Source organism: Lepisosteus oculatus, chromosome 11 (genome assembly GCF_040954835.1).
Source record: "Lepisosteus oculatus isolate fLepOcu1 chromosome 11, fLepOcu1.hap2, whole genome shotgun sequence".
Taxonomy (NCBI): domain Eukaryota; kingdom Metazoa; phylum Chordata; class Actinopteri; order Semionotiformes; family Lepisosteidae; genus Lepisosteus; species Lepisosteus oculatus.
In genome coordinates this window covers 2,338,634-2,355,385 of record NC_090706.1, presented here as the reverse complement: position 1 = coordinate 2,355,385, position 16,752 = coordinate 2,338,634, and the positions used below count along the sequence as shown (strand labels likewise).

General features: G+C 47.4%; 1 protein-coding gene across 2 annotated transcripts in view; it reads right to left on the bottom strand.

Annotated features, from left to right (window-relative positions):
* Positions 1-1,333: 1,333 nt before the first annotated feature.
* dlgap3 (discs, large (Drosophila) homolog-associated protein 3) overlaps positions 1,334-16,752 on the bottom strand; it is a 115,304-nt gene continuing 99,885 nt past the window's right edge. Inside the window, exons 4-12 of one of the 2 annotated variants that reach the window (XM_015348845.2) lie at positions 14,015-14,241; positions 13,319-13,421; positions 12,136-12,349; positions 10,643-11,187; positions 9,706-9,800; positions 8,271-8,719; positions 7,814-7,905; positions 7,472-7,630; positions 1,334-6,743 (exon numbers count right to left, since the gene is read on the bottom strand). In XM_015348845.2, the coding sequence (XP_015204331.2) occupies positions 6,483-6,743; positions 7,472-7,630; positions 7,814-7,905; positions 8,271-8,719; positions 9,706-9,800; positions 10,643-11,187; positions 12,136-12,349; positions 13,319-13,421; positions 14,015-14,241 (2,145 nt within the window). In that variant the 3' untranslated portion in view covers positions 1,334-6,482. The other variant, XM_015348846.2, reaches the window with a different exon arrangement.

Genomic DNA, 16,752 nt, shown 5'->3' with positions numbered 1-16,752 from the left:
TTGGCCATGTCTCGGAAAATTATGATCTTGTTGAACTGTCTGTTCAGAATGAAACAAAAGCCAGAAGACACTAGGCGCTCCAGGAAGTCAGTTTGACACCTCTGCTCTTAAACAACCACTAGGAACTAGATGGAACAGATAGATTCCTCTTGTTTGTCCTGTACAGCAGGGCTGCCGCTCGGTGACCAGGTCGTGTCAGATCTCGGGAGCCAGGCAAGGCTGGGCCTCGTCCCGAGGAGACCAGGCCTGGTGCTGGAGGGCTGGAGTGCCTGCAGGGTTTGAAGATCCTTTCAATCTGGGGAGGAACTAAATTGGTTGCATTAAGCCAGTAATGAGCTGATTTAGGTTAAGAGCTGAATTGGAATGAAAACCTACAGACATGCAGGCCCTCCGGGACCAGACCAACCATCGCTGGCGTAGCAGGTACTGTCACAGGGACCAGTCTGCCCATCACTGATGTAGCTGGTACTGTCACGGGGATCAGACCGCCCATCGCTGGCGTAGCTGGTACTGTCACAGGGACCAGTCTGCCCATCGCTGACGTAGCTGGTACTGTCATGGGGACCAGTCTGCCCATCGCTGGCGTAGCTGGTACTGTCACAGGGACCAGTCTGCCCATCGCTGACGTAGCTGGTACTGTCATGGGGACCAGTCTGCCCATCGCTGGCGTAGCTGGTACTGTCACAGGGACCAGTCTGCCCATCGCTGGCGTAGCTGGTACTGTCACAGGAACCCTTAAGGCCAAGCTCTGTGAAATTGGCCCTTTTGCAAACAGCACAAATAATGAAACCCCCACACATGTGTTTGTGCTCTGTTTGTATTGGTTTGTGCTGTTGAAAGTATCCTTTGTGCTGCTTTTGTCCCCGAGATATAGCCCTCAGCCCCCTCCCCCTCCCCTACAATGGCAACGAGAATCGCTTGACTCCCTGAAAAAAAAAGTTCATCCCTCCTAACTCAAGCAGATAGGCATCGTCCCAGTCCTTATCCTGACCTGCTGAATGAAGTGGGTCCCCTTCTATTTGAAAAGCGATTCTTTGGGATTGAAAGTGCTATGTACTGTAATTATTTACATGTAATTATGATTTTAAGCAGAAAGGCTTTTGTATGCAAGTTTCTCTCACAACAGTTTCACTCAAAGACACCATCACTTCACATCCAACCACACAGAAGGGAGTTCAAATGGCATCTTTTTATATTCAACTTATGGCTGCCCTTAATCTCTTTTCTTATTATCCCCGAGAAGTGTAATTTCGGCCGCTGCTCCATCAAAGGCCGTCATGAAAGATTAAAGTGTCAAGCGGTAGAAAAGAAGACGCAAACTCTGATGTCAGTTCTTTCGCTAAAAATAGCTTTATAATAATAATTAGAAAAAGTTGACAACATCAACAGTGTTACATTCTGTGTTTAATAAATCACATCACAGTGTGCCTTCTCTAGGAATTGCAGTAGCTTACATTTATCTGTACAGTTTGACAAACGAGAATATAAATCGGACAAAATCAGTAAAAATATTATACCCTAATACAGTTGCTTTTTTCCCTAACATTGATCGATTAGACCCCTTTCCCCAGAGCGCTCGTCGCCTGCTTTTTTGTGCTGAAGGATTTCTCCACTCATGTAGGCGGCCGCACACGTCCCACACTGGCAAAGGGACTCATGGCGTAACTCCGACAGGGCCGTGTGTTCGGAGCCCACTCCTGTGCCAGCTGTGTGCACACCTGCGTGCTGCGGAGTAGAGCAGGGTGGCACAGCCCCGGGGACCCATCCCGAAAGGGGGCAGCGGACAGCCCGAAGAGCTTGAACCCCCGATAGCGCGCGAGCCGGGCCCTGCCAAGCTGCTGTAGCGGTAACGAGCGCCCCGTGTGAACTGTCGGGGCGGCCCAGTGCAAGCGGAGGCAGACATATGCATGAAACGCAGCGGAATGGTCCCCGTCGTCAATGGCTGCTGCTCTGGTTCGCGAGTCGAGATTTTGCTCTTCCCTTCGTGCACAGAAGTGTCATGCGTCTGTCAGGCAAAGGGAGGCCATTGTTTCAATCACTGTCATCGCTGTGAGGCCTGCGCTTTGCTGACAACAATCCACCCCCACACCAGCAGGGCCAGAGCCTATTCTTCTCCGAGGACTTCGGTTATATACTTGATGTAATAATAATAATAATAATAATAATAATAATAATAATAATAATAATAATAATAATAATAATAATAATAATAATCTGCTTCATAAAGGTTGGGCTATTTACAAGATCATATAAAAAACAAAGGTGTATGTAATTACTCGGTAACTGCTGAAACATTTCATGGACACTGCAGTAGCACAAGTAGTTTAGAATGATTTCAAACAGAAGGCTTAAGTTTCAGCACAGCACTTACATAAATCTGCAGCTCACGTGTGTAGCTCACTGCCTAGACAATGCTGTTTAAAGAAGATTCATTCCTAAGATAGCTTATGTCCCACAGAGATAACAATACTTTCCTTCCTCTTTTACATGTCGTAATATCCGTGTCCTGATTCTGAAATTCAGTCCTTCAGTATTAATCATTTCACACTTGTTCTAGAGCAGGGGTCTTGCGCTGAGACCCTCTAAAAACTTGTACCTTCTAGATTTTGTTCCAACACGAGTCACAGCATTCACTTCACTCAAGATACAGCTAACTGTTAATCGTAACCTGCTTAATTGTATCAGACGTCTGCTGCTAATGAGCTAATTAGTCCAACAGTAACCAAGAGCTCAGGTGGGACAAAAACCAGAGGATATTGGACAGAAGAATCACGAGATATCCCTGTTAAAAAGTAAAAAAAAAAAACATTACCTGTCAACTCTGCCAAGTAAAAAATAAGATCACAACACTTCACATTAAGTGTCCCTAATTAGTGACATTTTGAAATATAAATGCTTACTAACCCATATGTAACTTCATGGAGCTCCTTAGGCTTTGTGACTAAGCAAAACTACATTTCTGGGGAGATTTAGATCACAGTGGTATGAATCTGGGGTTGCCTTTTTTTAGAATGGTTATTTTGTTCATTTGTATATAAAGTAACATAGTGGAGTGAATAAGAATAACTCACAGTCATGTATTAAGAGTTCCTGTTCCATTCCTGATTGCATTGAAAACGCCTGCGGAGCTGAAGGGCAGAGACGCCCAAGCTAATTCTGGTCTAATGCACTGTAGCTCACCTGCTGGGTCACATGTAGGAGACGGGTAAACTTGACTCACCTCACAGGCCAATACTTATTAATTGCATTTACAGTTCCTTTCAGTAATTTTAACAAATGGAAGGTACTGAATGGAGGTAAGGGGCAATTTGGTTGATCAAAGTTCCTCTTAGCTGTTGTACTGTATAGGGGTGAGCCAATAGCTAAAGGGAGTACGTGAGGTATTACTACTCTTCACATTTGGGGAGGATATGCTGTAGGCTGGCCCCTGGGCTTCTGTGCACCACCACAGTTATACATTTACAGTAATCTTGTTGCAAATGAAATTAAATGAAGTAGAGCCCCCTTTTCAAGGCAGACAGTCCTTTCTCAGACAGCTCAATTTCTAGACTGAAGTATCAATCAACAGCAATGTGATTTTCTGGAGCAGTGGATACTTCACAGCTGTGGAACATTGCTTTCGAAAGTCTTTGTGCTCATAAAAGAATCACTTTATCTTGCAATCTATAAGCACTGAAAACCAACTCCATTTTGCACTCTATGTACACTTTCACTCTAAACGCAATAAAGAATGTTTTTTAATCAGAAACTGAGACAGCTGCAAAGTGTGAGCTGAGATGCATTGCAAGAAATGTGTTTTACCAAGTCCTGAATGAGGTGGAGATCTTTGGGGTAACAGAAATGAGACTGTGTAGTATACAGTACCTACATTCTGTTTTGTTCAATTGGACAAGTGTCTGTCTGTGTTCAGTTGCAGTCATGCCTTGGAGGTTATAATGAAATAATTATTTTTAAAACATTTAAAGTTCTATATAGCCTATAAGTATATTTAGAATCGCTACATAATACTGATACACTTAAATTACCGATACCCCTCTCTTAGGCACGTGTTGCTTATTACTAGAAAAAGGAAGTCAAAGCAGATGTTTGTGAGCTGTGAAAAAAAACAGAAAACATCATGACACGCACACACCTCCAGCTCCTGAATTCTGGAGAGAGAGACCCACAGACCCAGAGTCGCCAGTGTGAACATTGTTCATTTTCCTTCCTCAAGAACCTTGTTTCCTTGTGTTTTCTGAATTTGAAAGTTTTTCTTGGCTTGAGCTATTTATAGTTATAATATTTCATATATGAACGTATTTGTATATACACTATATATATATAATCAATCTCATACTACAAACATAGAGAATTAAACTGTACTAAAATATACATTTCACATTAAAATATTTTATGGGATTTCATTCAGTTCAGTTAGCAGGGTTACACGATTGTTTATTAAAAAGGCAAGTGACACACCCCTTCAGAACAGCAGTGCCCAGGTATCCACCAGGATAGCGAGTGTGACATTGTATTCTTTGTGATGGCACATTTTAAACACAAGGGGGAGCAGAGAGCTTCACCTTCCCCACCAAGAATCCATATTTGCATTGTTTCACCTAAAAGATGGGATTTGGCACACTTCGGCTCTGATCTGGCACTGATATGCAGAATTTTTCGCAAACATTAAAGAAAATTGAATTGTCACATTTGGGCACACTCACATATAAATGTAATGTATATATATATAAAATTATTATCATACTGTTTCCACAAGCAACTGGTTTTCAGTTTTGCGGAAAATATACCACAGTACCACAGTTATAATTTTATGCATATTCTGCTGTTTCTGGTAGGAGAAAAAAAGTGAAATATCAATAATAGTAATAAATGCAACAACACAGTGGATTAAAAAAAAACTCTCAATACTTGTCTGTTCACAGATACAGCAGATACAGCACTGCATCCTCAATAAAGACAGTACCCTGCACAGAACTGGGGTCACCTTCTAGACACCCCACTACGCTTTGTGGTACTAGGGAGATTTACACTGTGTGAAGACTGTGCTTGCACAGTTAATGGGATTGTCTTGAACCCCAACCACCACAACCACAAGCTGTTTTTTTATATACATGCATTCAACTTGATTGCAAAAAATCTTTGAAAGTGGCTTCGTTTCCAGTGATCCTGAATTCTGTGCTCAAGTGCTATAACAGTAATACTGATATTGTGTACTTCTCACAACGGATTTGTCAGAGCCTGGGAAGCGTGGTGATGGTGGGAGAACTGTACCTTAATTTTGATGTTAAGAGGGTCTTTATCACTGAGGCTCACTGTGTCCACAGTCCGCTTCCAAGATGTGGCAAGACTAAAGCAACTGTGGCTACAGGAGGATATTAAAAAATAACTATAAAGTATAATAAGTATCCAGTATATGAAGGCGAATTGTGCATTTTATATGTGTCCATTGTTAATTTTAAACACCTTGGCAATACTGAGTTGTATCAAGACTTTTTTTTTAACTGTTTTGATGTCTAGGAGCTCCACCCGGAGAATCCCTGAAAATCCTTAGAGTCCTCTTCCTGTGCCGCCGAAGTTTGGTGAGGGAATGAGACGTAGAGCGTGGCACTCCCTAGAACAGAGTCTGAATAAGCAGTACAGCACGAGCACCTTTGATCACGTTCTGATTTACTGCCTTTCATGTCGTTCATCTGTCACTCAATCAGTGGGCCAATTAAAGGGACCTCGCGGGGGACTGCACATGTTCCTTGTGCGTGGAACAGAGAGAGCAAGTGATGATCTGAACGAGTCGTCTGTTGATGACAGTCTGGTTATCCCTCTTGAGTGCTGTTGCATCAAAAGGCTTTTAAAAAATAACTGTTCATTTCAAATAATTTCTGTCCATGTTGTGGGCACTGGGATGTCAGCTTGGTATGTGAGGCTATTGGTTATTATCACTCAGCTCAGTTCTTTTTCAAGCACTATAACGCTGACGATCCTTTGTAGTTCCTTTGTGGGATCTTTTCCATTCACACTGCTTAATTTTGCTTCGTCTATTTTGTCTGGCTTTGTTAATCATTTCTCATTTTTCACTCTGTTCCCGTTGGGCAAAAAGAAATTCTCTTTCGGGCCTATGGGCAATGATTTAAATGTCTGTGAACAACATCCCTGCTCAAGTGTGACGATAGTGTGATGAGGCTGATTTCTGTAGCATGGTCTGAACTGCCTTCAGGTTATGGTCGGGGAGATATAACCTATATGAAATCATTCACAGGAACCTAGTTCCAAGAAAGAATCTATGGTAGGAGAAATGTTTTAACGTTTTTCCAAATCTTTGTCTTTTGCATAGTCAAGACTATGCGTTCCCCTGCCTTTCTGTTTGCTCCCTTACTGTCCTGCTGACAAAGTTCACTAGTAGGACCTGTGCGTACTTTGTCTGGCAAGAAGAAGAGATGGGCAGGGAGGGGCAGAGGGAACTGTGGGCCCAGGTTTGCCAGCTGTGCTCAGAGCCGGGTTTGGGCCTCAGGGATGTAGATCTCGATGCTGTCGGCACTCTCGGTGGCAGAGTTTTGCCGGAAGGACGCGGCACGCTTGGCTGCCTGGAGTCTCCGTCGAGCTTCCTGTCGCTGCCGGTCTCCCAGGTCCAGGGACTTCTCTCTCACAGGGAGAGCTTTTCCCCCTCTTGAAACCAGCATGACCCCAGCTCCACTCGCGCCTCCTGCCCCCGGTTTCTTTGGTAACGGAGGAGGAGTCTTCTTATCCTCCTGAAAGCGACGGGGAGATGGAAGAAGGAGGAGGATGCATGGAGAAGCAGGGAGCATTGGAAGGAGGAAAACAGTGAGGGAGAAGGTTGAAAAAAGCCAGAGCCAAGAGGGAAAGAGTCAGGAGTGATTGGGTACGGGCGAAAACCAAAGAGGAAAGAGAGAGGGCATGTAGACGGAGCACAGGCAGCATGAAAAAGATAGAGGGAAAAGAATTGGAAAAGGAGCGAGAGGAAGGTAAGGAAGAGGGTGTAAGGAGATTCCAGGTGGAGAGGGTGAGGAGAGGCAGAAAGGAAGGAGAAAGAGTTAATTAGGTTGTCTGTATTTGTGTGACACTTCAGTTCTAATCATCTTACTGTTTTAGGGGCGGGGTTTGGCAGAGAAAGAAGGGAGGAGATGGGGGAAGGGAAAAAGGGGAAGAAAGAGAGATTCTTATGAAAGTTTACCACGCTAAATGAACACAGTATTTTGTATAGTAGCGTCCTGGTTTTACTGTGATCATTTATGGCATGCAGTGCTTTCCTACAGGCTGCATTATGTGTCTCTACACCTCTCTGTTCTATGGCACGGATGTGATGAGGTTCAGCACACTCCAGTCAGCCTTTATCGCAGTATACCACAGTAAACTACTATGGAGGGATGAGACGCAGCCCAGGGAACAGAGGGAAAGTGAAGCGGGAGTTAAGCAGGCAGAGAAGGAGGAGACGGAAATGCTCTTGCTCCTGCCGTACCGCTCTCTCACTCGTCTTCTTGTCGGCCAGTCTCCAGCCAGCATCCTTTATCCTCAGCAGCTCTTGGAATTTTCCGCGCACGTCCTCCATGGCCAACTGGAGCAGGTCCCAGAATCCCGCCAGGTCTTGGGAACTCGGCTGGGGGTAGGCAGAAGGATCCTGGAAAAGTGGACAGGCCAGCGTACAGATGCACATTCACAGACAGAAAGACAGAGGGGGTTTGAACCGCTATGCGGTTTTTTGAGATAAATCGATCCTAAATGAGCGGCCCAGGAAAAATGATATCATTGTGAAATTGTGAGGCCGAGATAAAGCACACGGATCAGGAAGAGACGCACTCACCACGCTCTGCTGGCACAGCCGGAAAAACTGTTGCACCTTCTGGGACATCAGCAACTGGGCACTGCCCACCGCACTGCGGATCTTCTCCAGAACTGCAAGGGCAAGGAGGACAAAAATGCAAGAAAATCATTATGACCACACAAAGCTGTTTAATCCCTATCAGGTTTGCCAAGCTGCAGCTTTTCTTCATGTATATATTTAAAAGAGGCAGATTCACTCAAGTCTGTGAGATTTCTACCAGACCTGCAGTTTCTATAAAACATCAAGCTGGACCTGGTCCCTCGGTCTCGTTAGAGCTGTAAGGCCTTGAAGAAGGCTGCTACGATGGTGGAAGCTAAGTTGGAAACTTGGAAAATGTTGCTATCCAATATGACAGAGCTGTAGGAAAACAAACAGCTGGGTCACCCGAGGCTCTCCCCTTACCCCCGGCCCGGGCCACCTGCGCTCTGCTACTCACTCTCCTCGGGTAAGTCGTGCTCCTCCGCCTCCCTCTCCATCATCTGACACCAGCCCTCCATCCTCTCCACCTCCGTCTGCAGGAGGCGCAGGAAGAACTCTCCATCGCGGAGGCAGGGGGAGGCGCGGCCGGAGTCAGGGAGGCTGCGGGGGCCCTCCGATTGCCAGGCGCGCTCCAGAGGCCTGGGGGCCGGTGCGCCCGCGGAGCTGGGCCCGCCCTCGTAGGCGTTGTGGTAGTCCTCGCGGTAGGCCCACTGGCCCTGCGTGTGCACGGTGCGGAACTCGCTGTACTGGCTGGAAGACTCGGGCTCCGAGGAGTGCCGCTGGAAGGAGCAGCCAAACTGCAACCCCTTGTCCTGCGTAGAGATGCTCAGCCCGGGGAAGCCCTCGGTCTCCAGGTCAGCCTGCACACTTGCTGTCACACTGTTCGAGCGCTTGAAGCGGGCACGCCTGGCATGGGGCAGAGCACAGGGCAGGAGGGCTGTCAATCATACCGCTTCTGTCGACATCCACTGAACTTCACCCTTTCCCTGTTCTTCTCCCACTCTTTCCTTTCACCTCTCCTTATTTCTGTCCTCAGTGATTTTCTAGATCCATAGTCTCCTTGGGCACACTGCAGCTGTGTGTTGTGTGCTTCTCCTACAACAGTGCCCAAGAGATCAGCATGCCAAACACCCTTTATCACATACCCATTCAACACACTCTGCGCCATCCGCCTGTCCAGCACATGATACACATCACACCTGCTGCCCTCTCCCGGCATGACAAAGCACCTCCTACCCTCCCTTCCCATCCACTGGCCACACTCCCCCCTGTGCAGAGAGGTAGATGATGGTCAAGGAGGGTGGCTGTGAATCTTGCACACTGACAGGAGAGCTGAATCATCCCTTCACACCGTTATGTGCTGAAGAACAAGCGTGGTTGTGGCTCACTCACTCCTAACACAGTCATTCCTTTAGCCCAACTTCTGAGCCACATTTCCTTTTTTGCTCATATTTGTTCTGGCGAAATGTTTGTTTTCACAAATCAAAGGGAAAATCAAGTTGAGAGCAATAAATTAAAGAAACTTTTATTTTTGTAGCAAAAGTTGCCAAGCTGCAAATATAGTAAAAGGAAGTATGGAAATGTCTATTCATATATTACACAGGACGGACTTGTGCAAGACTCCTAGTTACCAGGCAGACAGACAACATCAGAATCTACAGTAATGAAATTCAAACCTCTATACACCATCCATTTCCATATCCCAGACACCCCCGTTTCAACAGTGTCCTCAGCTTTTTATGACATCAAGAGTTGCATTTAAATATCTGTTTAGTCACCTTGGGCTTTTTGAATTGGATGCAAGTGTTGGTCTTGGTTGCAAAATCTGTAGGAATCTAACGAGGAGACGGAAGCGAGCAAATCTGCAGAGAACGGATTCTTCCAGGACTTACCGCTTATCCTCCTCCACCTGGACTCCGATGGAATGCACCTCCCGAAGTGCCTTGCTTTCCGTGTCCGAGTCCGAGAGTGTCTCTGAGCTGTCGACCTGCCGGACAAAGAACAGCAGGGTCACAGAAATACCCTCTCACACCCTGTCCACCCCTCTTCTGGTCACTGCCATAACCCACTCACTCTGTCAGGTTGATTTTAGTTCAACGGCGGTAAGGTCATTCACAGTGTGTTGGTGTTTATTTAAAAGACCGATCAGACAAGTTTAATCTTTTCTTTTTCTTTTGTAACAAGCTTGTGAGCATGAGAACTGGGGTCTCCAACCCTGGTCAGGGAAAGCTCCAATCCAGAAAATCCTTTAGGTCAGCCTAAACTACTTTTTTTTAAAGGATGGGAATACCTGTACGCTGTTGATTAACAGGTGTTGCGCTCAAATAAGGAATTAATGACATAATGATCTCTTATAAAACCAGCTTGATTGTGGCTCTCTAGGACCAGAGATGGAGACGCGTGCACGAGAACAGAACACGTTTCTATCTGTTTTCAAAACTTCATGAAAGATAATGTGATATTACATTAAATGAAACTTGGGCAATAGCAAACGCTCTCAGCGGAAACTCTGTTTCAGCAAGTATTTAGAAAGGGGCTTTAGGTGACAGACTGGCTCCAGGATTAGGCCGACTGGAGCGTCAGCTGTCAAAGCCCAGCGTGCTCCTGCTGTTACCTTGAGATTGTTGGGTGTGCGCAGATCATTCTGAGCCGTAGGATCTGAATTGCTGATCCGTCAGCCTAAAAGCTTTTTTACAATATCTACAGATCCTGCTCCAACACCGCTCTTTTAAGACAGCGAGTGATGGGGCAGCATGGTCTTGGGTGTGCTGCGATGATCAGCTGTACCAGAGGCCCAAGACCGGGATGCTCTGTCGGAGGTGAACCGACCTGCACTGCGATGGAGGGCCTCCACTTCCTCCCCCGGCTGTCCTGCTTGTGTTCCTCTGACCCAGCGCTGCTGCTCGGCCTGCCCACGGAGAAGCTGTTCTGGGGGAGAGACGCGGACTTCCCCAGGCTGCCCCCGGGCCGGTCCCTCTCCCGCGAGCTTCTCCCCCCTTCCAGCAGGTTATCGGCGGAGTTACTGTGTTGCTTTGCTCTCGCAGGCCCCTGGCCACCGTGGTAATAGGCATCCCGGGACCCTCTGCTCCCGTCCAGGCTCTCTGCAGAATTGCTGTGCTGCTTGCCGCGCCCCGTGCCGGAGCCGGAGCCGGAGCCGGAGCCACCCTGGTAGTAGCCGCAACGGGATGAGCGCCCCCCTCCATCTAGACTGTCGGCTGAGTTGCTGTGCTGTTTGGCACGCCCTGCTTTGGGCTGCCCTGTGCTCTGGAAGTAGGCGTCCTGCGTGGATTCAGTGCTGCTCTGCGCGGTCACCGAGATGAGTGGCTTGGACATGCGGGGCGGGAGAGGAGGGGGTGCCTTCCGGTGTGGGAACACTGCGAGAGGGAGAGGGACACATGGGGCAAGGGGGGAGCGTTTGGTCAGGGAAAGAGAGAGAGAGGAGGAAAATGAGAGTGAAGAGGGGAGATTGAGAAAATGAAGGTGAGATGGGAGGAAAGAAGAGGGAAAGGGAAGGGGGAAGATGGGAGAAATACAGGATTTGGAAATTAATATGAGAGAAAGGATGAGACGACACAGGGAATGAGAAAGAGCGCAGACAGAATTTTTATAAGAAAAAGGACTGCAAGGACAAAGCGCTCCCTTTCAGAAAATTGAATGCACATCATTTTCTTCGACGAGACAGAACGTTATTTCAAACTGCACATCACAGCCACAGCGCAAAGCATGCGCTGTGCTTTACGATTGTGCTACATCTGTATGTCTGGGACAGCTGTGCCGGACAGGGGGAAAAACATCACACAAATCTCTATATTATAACAACCTGGCCTCTCCAGCTTTTATTTCTGCCATTCTGAGAGAGCTGCCTGTCAGGGCTGTCAGAACTAAAGGCAACCAGATTGGAGAACATGGAATTTATCTTCTGAAATTGAGAAGATACCCTCCTATACCCTCTTTTATATATATCCTTTTTTTTCTCTTCTTAAAGCTTCCATCCTCACTACAGTGTTCGCAGCTCCCAGCATGACTACATTCTGTGCAGAGATGTACTGCAAAATGTGACACCTCCGCAGTTTTGAACAGATTTGCTAAACTTGCAGAAAGGAAGCCAGGCAGGGAGCTGAAGACTTAAAGTACTGAAGGAAAAAATCCCAACAACAAAAAAATCATTTTACTCCCTGGAGGGTATTGAAGAATTCCTGAGTGATAAAAGACGAGATGGAGACAGACAGAAACTGAATGAAAGGGAGAGAAGAAAAGAGGTGACAGTGCAGAGAAAGACTTGCTGAGAAATGAGGGAGAGAGAGAGAGCTGTGTCTCACTACCTGCCGACTTGCCCCCTCCTTGGGACGCAGCCAGAGAGAAGACAGGCAGACAGTCATCGTCCTGCGAGCAGCCGGCCTGGATGGCTCGGATGTAGCTGTGGCTCCGCATCCGAAAACATCCCGGCAGGTCCAGGGCGTCCACAGCCTGAGACTCCACCTCGCCGAACACCGACTCGCACACCGCCTCGAACTGCCGATTCAGCGTCTCGCCCAGCTGCGACACAGGGCGCAGGGTTATTACAGAAGCCTTACTTCACTTCCTGGCCCGGGGACGAGCAACAGTTATATACAGGACTGAAAGGGCTGCTGCTGTGAGCGGTCGTTGAGGAAGACACACTGGTGTGTGCTCATTGAAGAAGCAAAATGCCTCAGTAATGGAAAATAGAAGATCAGAGATAAGATCACTTTGTTGGCCAGATACAATTTCGTGCATTAGGAATGAGTCTTTTCACATACCCCAACTCTCTCTCCATGAGACACGCAGACAGGGAGAGAAGCTTGGGGTCGGAGCACAGGGTCAGCCATTTATACAGCACCCCTGGAGCAGCTGGGGTTAAGGGTCTTGCTCAGGGGCCCAACGGAGTAGGATTCCTCTGCCGGCAGGAGTAGGATTTGAACCAGCAAACCTTCCAGCCACAGGCGCAGAGAACTCATCAGCAGTAGACACAGTGATTCACACCAAACATATCACCTTGAAGGTCCCTCGGGGACCAGAAACAGTACCACTATCTTCAAAGATATGAAACTAATGCTTTCCGCGTATCACATGGGATGGACACATGAATAGCGTTTAATAAAGACACTGACTGCAAACTCTTTGCCAGGAGATGTTCCCCTTTAGCACAACTGTAACGAGTCTGCGTTTGGTATAGGGGACCACTGGCTTGGGAGAGGAAATAATGAGGCTCAAATAATGCGTTGCAGTTGGTGTGCAGTTTGGCCCATCTGCTGAGTACGGATGCATGCCCAGTTTCCAGAGTTCTAGCTGAGCTTTGTCTGAAACAAATGACCCCTGGTGGCTAGATAGGCACATTACAAGAAGTTGCCTTGAAGATTTTACTCAGTAAGCTGGTGCACAAGTGGCACTCTGGTTGCACAGCATCTCCGCATTACACGCACACACACATCCCTCGATTGAACGCATGCTTTGCACATGGAGAGTTACAGACAGTAGCAGGCTCACCTGTGAGCTGGTCAGCGAGCGGGTATAGCTGTGGGACCTGGAGCTGTTTTTTGGTGTGGTGCGGCTGGGAGGGTACACGTCGGTGCACTGCTTACAGGGGTGCCTGCAGGGTGGCAGACATGGAGCACATGAGATCATCGAGCAGCCAACCTGCACAGCCATCCCCTTTCGTAATGCCCTCCCTGCTTATTCCTGATTTCAGGGCCCGGTGGTTCTGCGCATGAAAGAAACACTGTCCGACCTATAAAAGGCTACTGTGTGAACGTAATATAGTATTTATATCAAAGCATGAGGTTTAAAAGGAAATTGGAAAAACATAAGGAAACAAAATTACAGGGTTTTTTTATAATAAATGTAGTAGGTGGATGCTGCACATTGGTGGTGGCGGAGGGGAGTCCCCATTACCTGTAAAGCACTTTGAGTGGAGTGTCCAGAAAAAGCGCTATATAAGTGTAAGCAATTATTATTATTATTATTATTATTATTATTTTTAGTTCCATCAACTGCATGGGGAGTATAGGCTGTGCAATGGTCTATTATAGTGGTCCTCGTCACCGTTCAATCTATACAACGTTGAACGTTTTAAAGGAGGTAATGAGCGTCTTAGGTGAGCCCCAGAAAGGAAAGCACATGGCGGAGGGTACTTGATCTGAGAGGCCGGAGAGAAAATGGCGGGCGGGGTGGGGGGGCTCTCACTTGGAGTTGCTGCAACGCTGATCCATGCTGACGGACCTGCGGAGGGCGTCCCTCTGGGCAATCAGTGCCGACTTCGGGGAGGCCTTGGGGCTGGTGTCTGAGTCCCCGCTGTCGTCATCGCCCATGGCCTTGATGTAGCTGCCGCTGCGCATGCGCCGGCAGGGGATCTCCCCGCCCGAGTCTGGGCCGCCCCCCGGGTACCCGCCCGCCCAGTCGTCAGACGGGACCTGCGCCACATGGACAGCGGGATTGACGCAGACGCGGGCATGCCTTCTCACGGGCATTGCGACTGAATGAGACGACGGCTTATGGGGACTTTGACTGAGCGGAGAGGATTCGATATTTGCGCTGGAACAGAATATTGTTGGCACTCAACCTAGTGATGCAGAAATGGAAAGTACCGCCCCTCAGCATGACTCTCCTTGCACTGGACTGGATTGTGATCTCAGTTTAAGTTTTAATGAGCATGCAGTCTCATTAAAACTTGCTATTCGCTTCACTATTACAAAACTAATATACTAATCACTGTCCCACATTTACTTGCAAAGCTACGAAGATGACGGAAGTATTGTCACTGAGGGCTGTCCTTAGTGGTAAATGTACAAAAAAAAAGCCTAACACTAACAAAAAAAAGTTTTCCAACTGGACAAACACACTGCAATACAGAAAATCTGCAGATAACAAATGTCAAACACTCAAAAATGAGAAACTTGGCCACAAAACAATTTTTTTGTTAAAAAAAGCATCTGAGTCGCTTCATTCAGATCCCAGCAGGCAGACGGAGTTATGGGGCTGCGGCCGCCTTGTTGGCTAAGAAATAGATTTGCTTGATTTTTCAGTGTCACTGTGACTCAGAGGTAGCTGTTGAGTACAGAGTTGCTCTGTGAGTGACAATCTGTCTGCCTGTTTGCATTCTGCTGCAATTTCTCTGGAGTCCCGAAGGGCCCTGAGATGGGTCCCCCAGAGAGAGAATCTGTCTTAAAGTGACATGTTTAATAAAGCTTTTAATCCTAATTTCAGCGTGGCTCTGCCTGAGTGCCAGCATGATTCACCATCAGCAGGAATGCACATGAAAAACCCAGACTGGATGAGCACATACCAGGACACATATCTAATAAAGGGTCACACACATGTCTGCAAGCTATCAGAGGTTAGGAGACACACAAGCTCTCACCCAGCTTTGGATCTTGTGTCACATACTGGGATTTATAAATAAGAAGCTGCAAGTTGCGAGTGAACAACAAGATGTTTCAGCAGAGCTGGCCAAGGAGACGGAGGGAGAAACTCGGTTGAAGAATGATCATGACAATGAAAGATATGATTAGTTCTTCCGCTAAGTCAAAGAGCAGAACGCCATGACACCTTCGGTTTCAAGAGGCAAAGGAGAAAAACAGGCTTCACCCTACCAGGCCAGCCCTTCTCAAGTACAAGTAAAACTCCAATCAAATGTTAAATTACAGCAAGGACGGCACCTGCAGATATGAGTGAGGGTTAGACTGCTCACTTCCAGTCTGCCATAAAGGTTCTGTGTCTACAGGATGTGCTGAACTTACCACTTATGACTTAGGAACAGGGGCTTGTTTGCTGTTAGAGCTCATTTCATCCAGTCACTAGATGGTGAAAAGGGTTACAGCACAGAGTGCCACTCTAGGACTGTCCTAGCTGAGTGGGGGCGCTGCAGAGACGTGCCACAGAGACACGACAGAGTCTGCAGGCTGGCACGCGTGGCTGCTCCGTGGCGAAGCCATGCTGCTCGACACTTAATTAAACTGCTAATAAATTGTCCACCTGCAGTAGCTGGCAGGGGAGCTTGGCTGTAGTGCCGCTAGACTGTCACAGCGCCTATAATTACCTGCCTGGTGACAGGGCACCAGGTTAACCTGCTAAGTCTTAGCCCTATTTTAGACTCCTCGGCTATTTTGGAGAACTGTATTTCCATACAGACATGCAGTAAAACGGTTCTTTTCCCACAGGCATCACAGTGGCATAGCAGATGGTGCAGCTGCCTTACAGCTGTTCTTGGTCTGATTCTGGGGTTGGGCACCTTTCCTGTGGAGTTCACACATGGGCTTCCTCCAGGTGCTCCCCTCTCATCCTGCCTCCCACAAGCTTGCGGGTCAGTGCTAAACTGCCCTTTTCCACAAAGAGCAGGCACAGGGGCCTCACTTTATTAACTGGCTCCCTCTGGTGAAGCTCTACTGTCTCCAGGTGACCCCAGCTTAATTAGAATGAATGGAAATAAGGGTCAGATGCAGAAGGTAATGGTAATTTCCCCCTGCTCACAAGGAACTGTGTAAGAGCAACCAAACATCTACTCCTTTTACACTCTCAACCTTTTTTGCTGTTGATGTTTTCTAGCCAAAAACCTAGAAAATGTGTGTAGCTGACTTACAGCTGCAGGGTCTGTAGGGTCAGAAGTGAGAGTGTGTGCCTTGCTGTCGTTCCACAGAAGTGCTTCATTTCCTCGCTCTTAATTCATTTCTTGGCCATCATGGGGCACCGGAGTCTGGGTGGTGCAATTTATTTGGAGGCGTCAGCTGCTTTGCGCAGCTTGCGAGTTTAGGTACGAGACCGACTCTGCTTCTGACGCGCCGAACAGTAGAAGCGTTGTCCTGGAGTGTGGGACACAGGAAAGGTCCTAAGGATGGCTATTATCAACCTGTAATAAGACTGGGATTGGTTATTTGATCAGTGGAGTGTACTTTTAAAGGTCAAGCCTTCACAAACAGAAAGCAGCG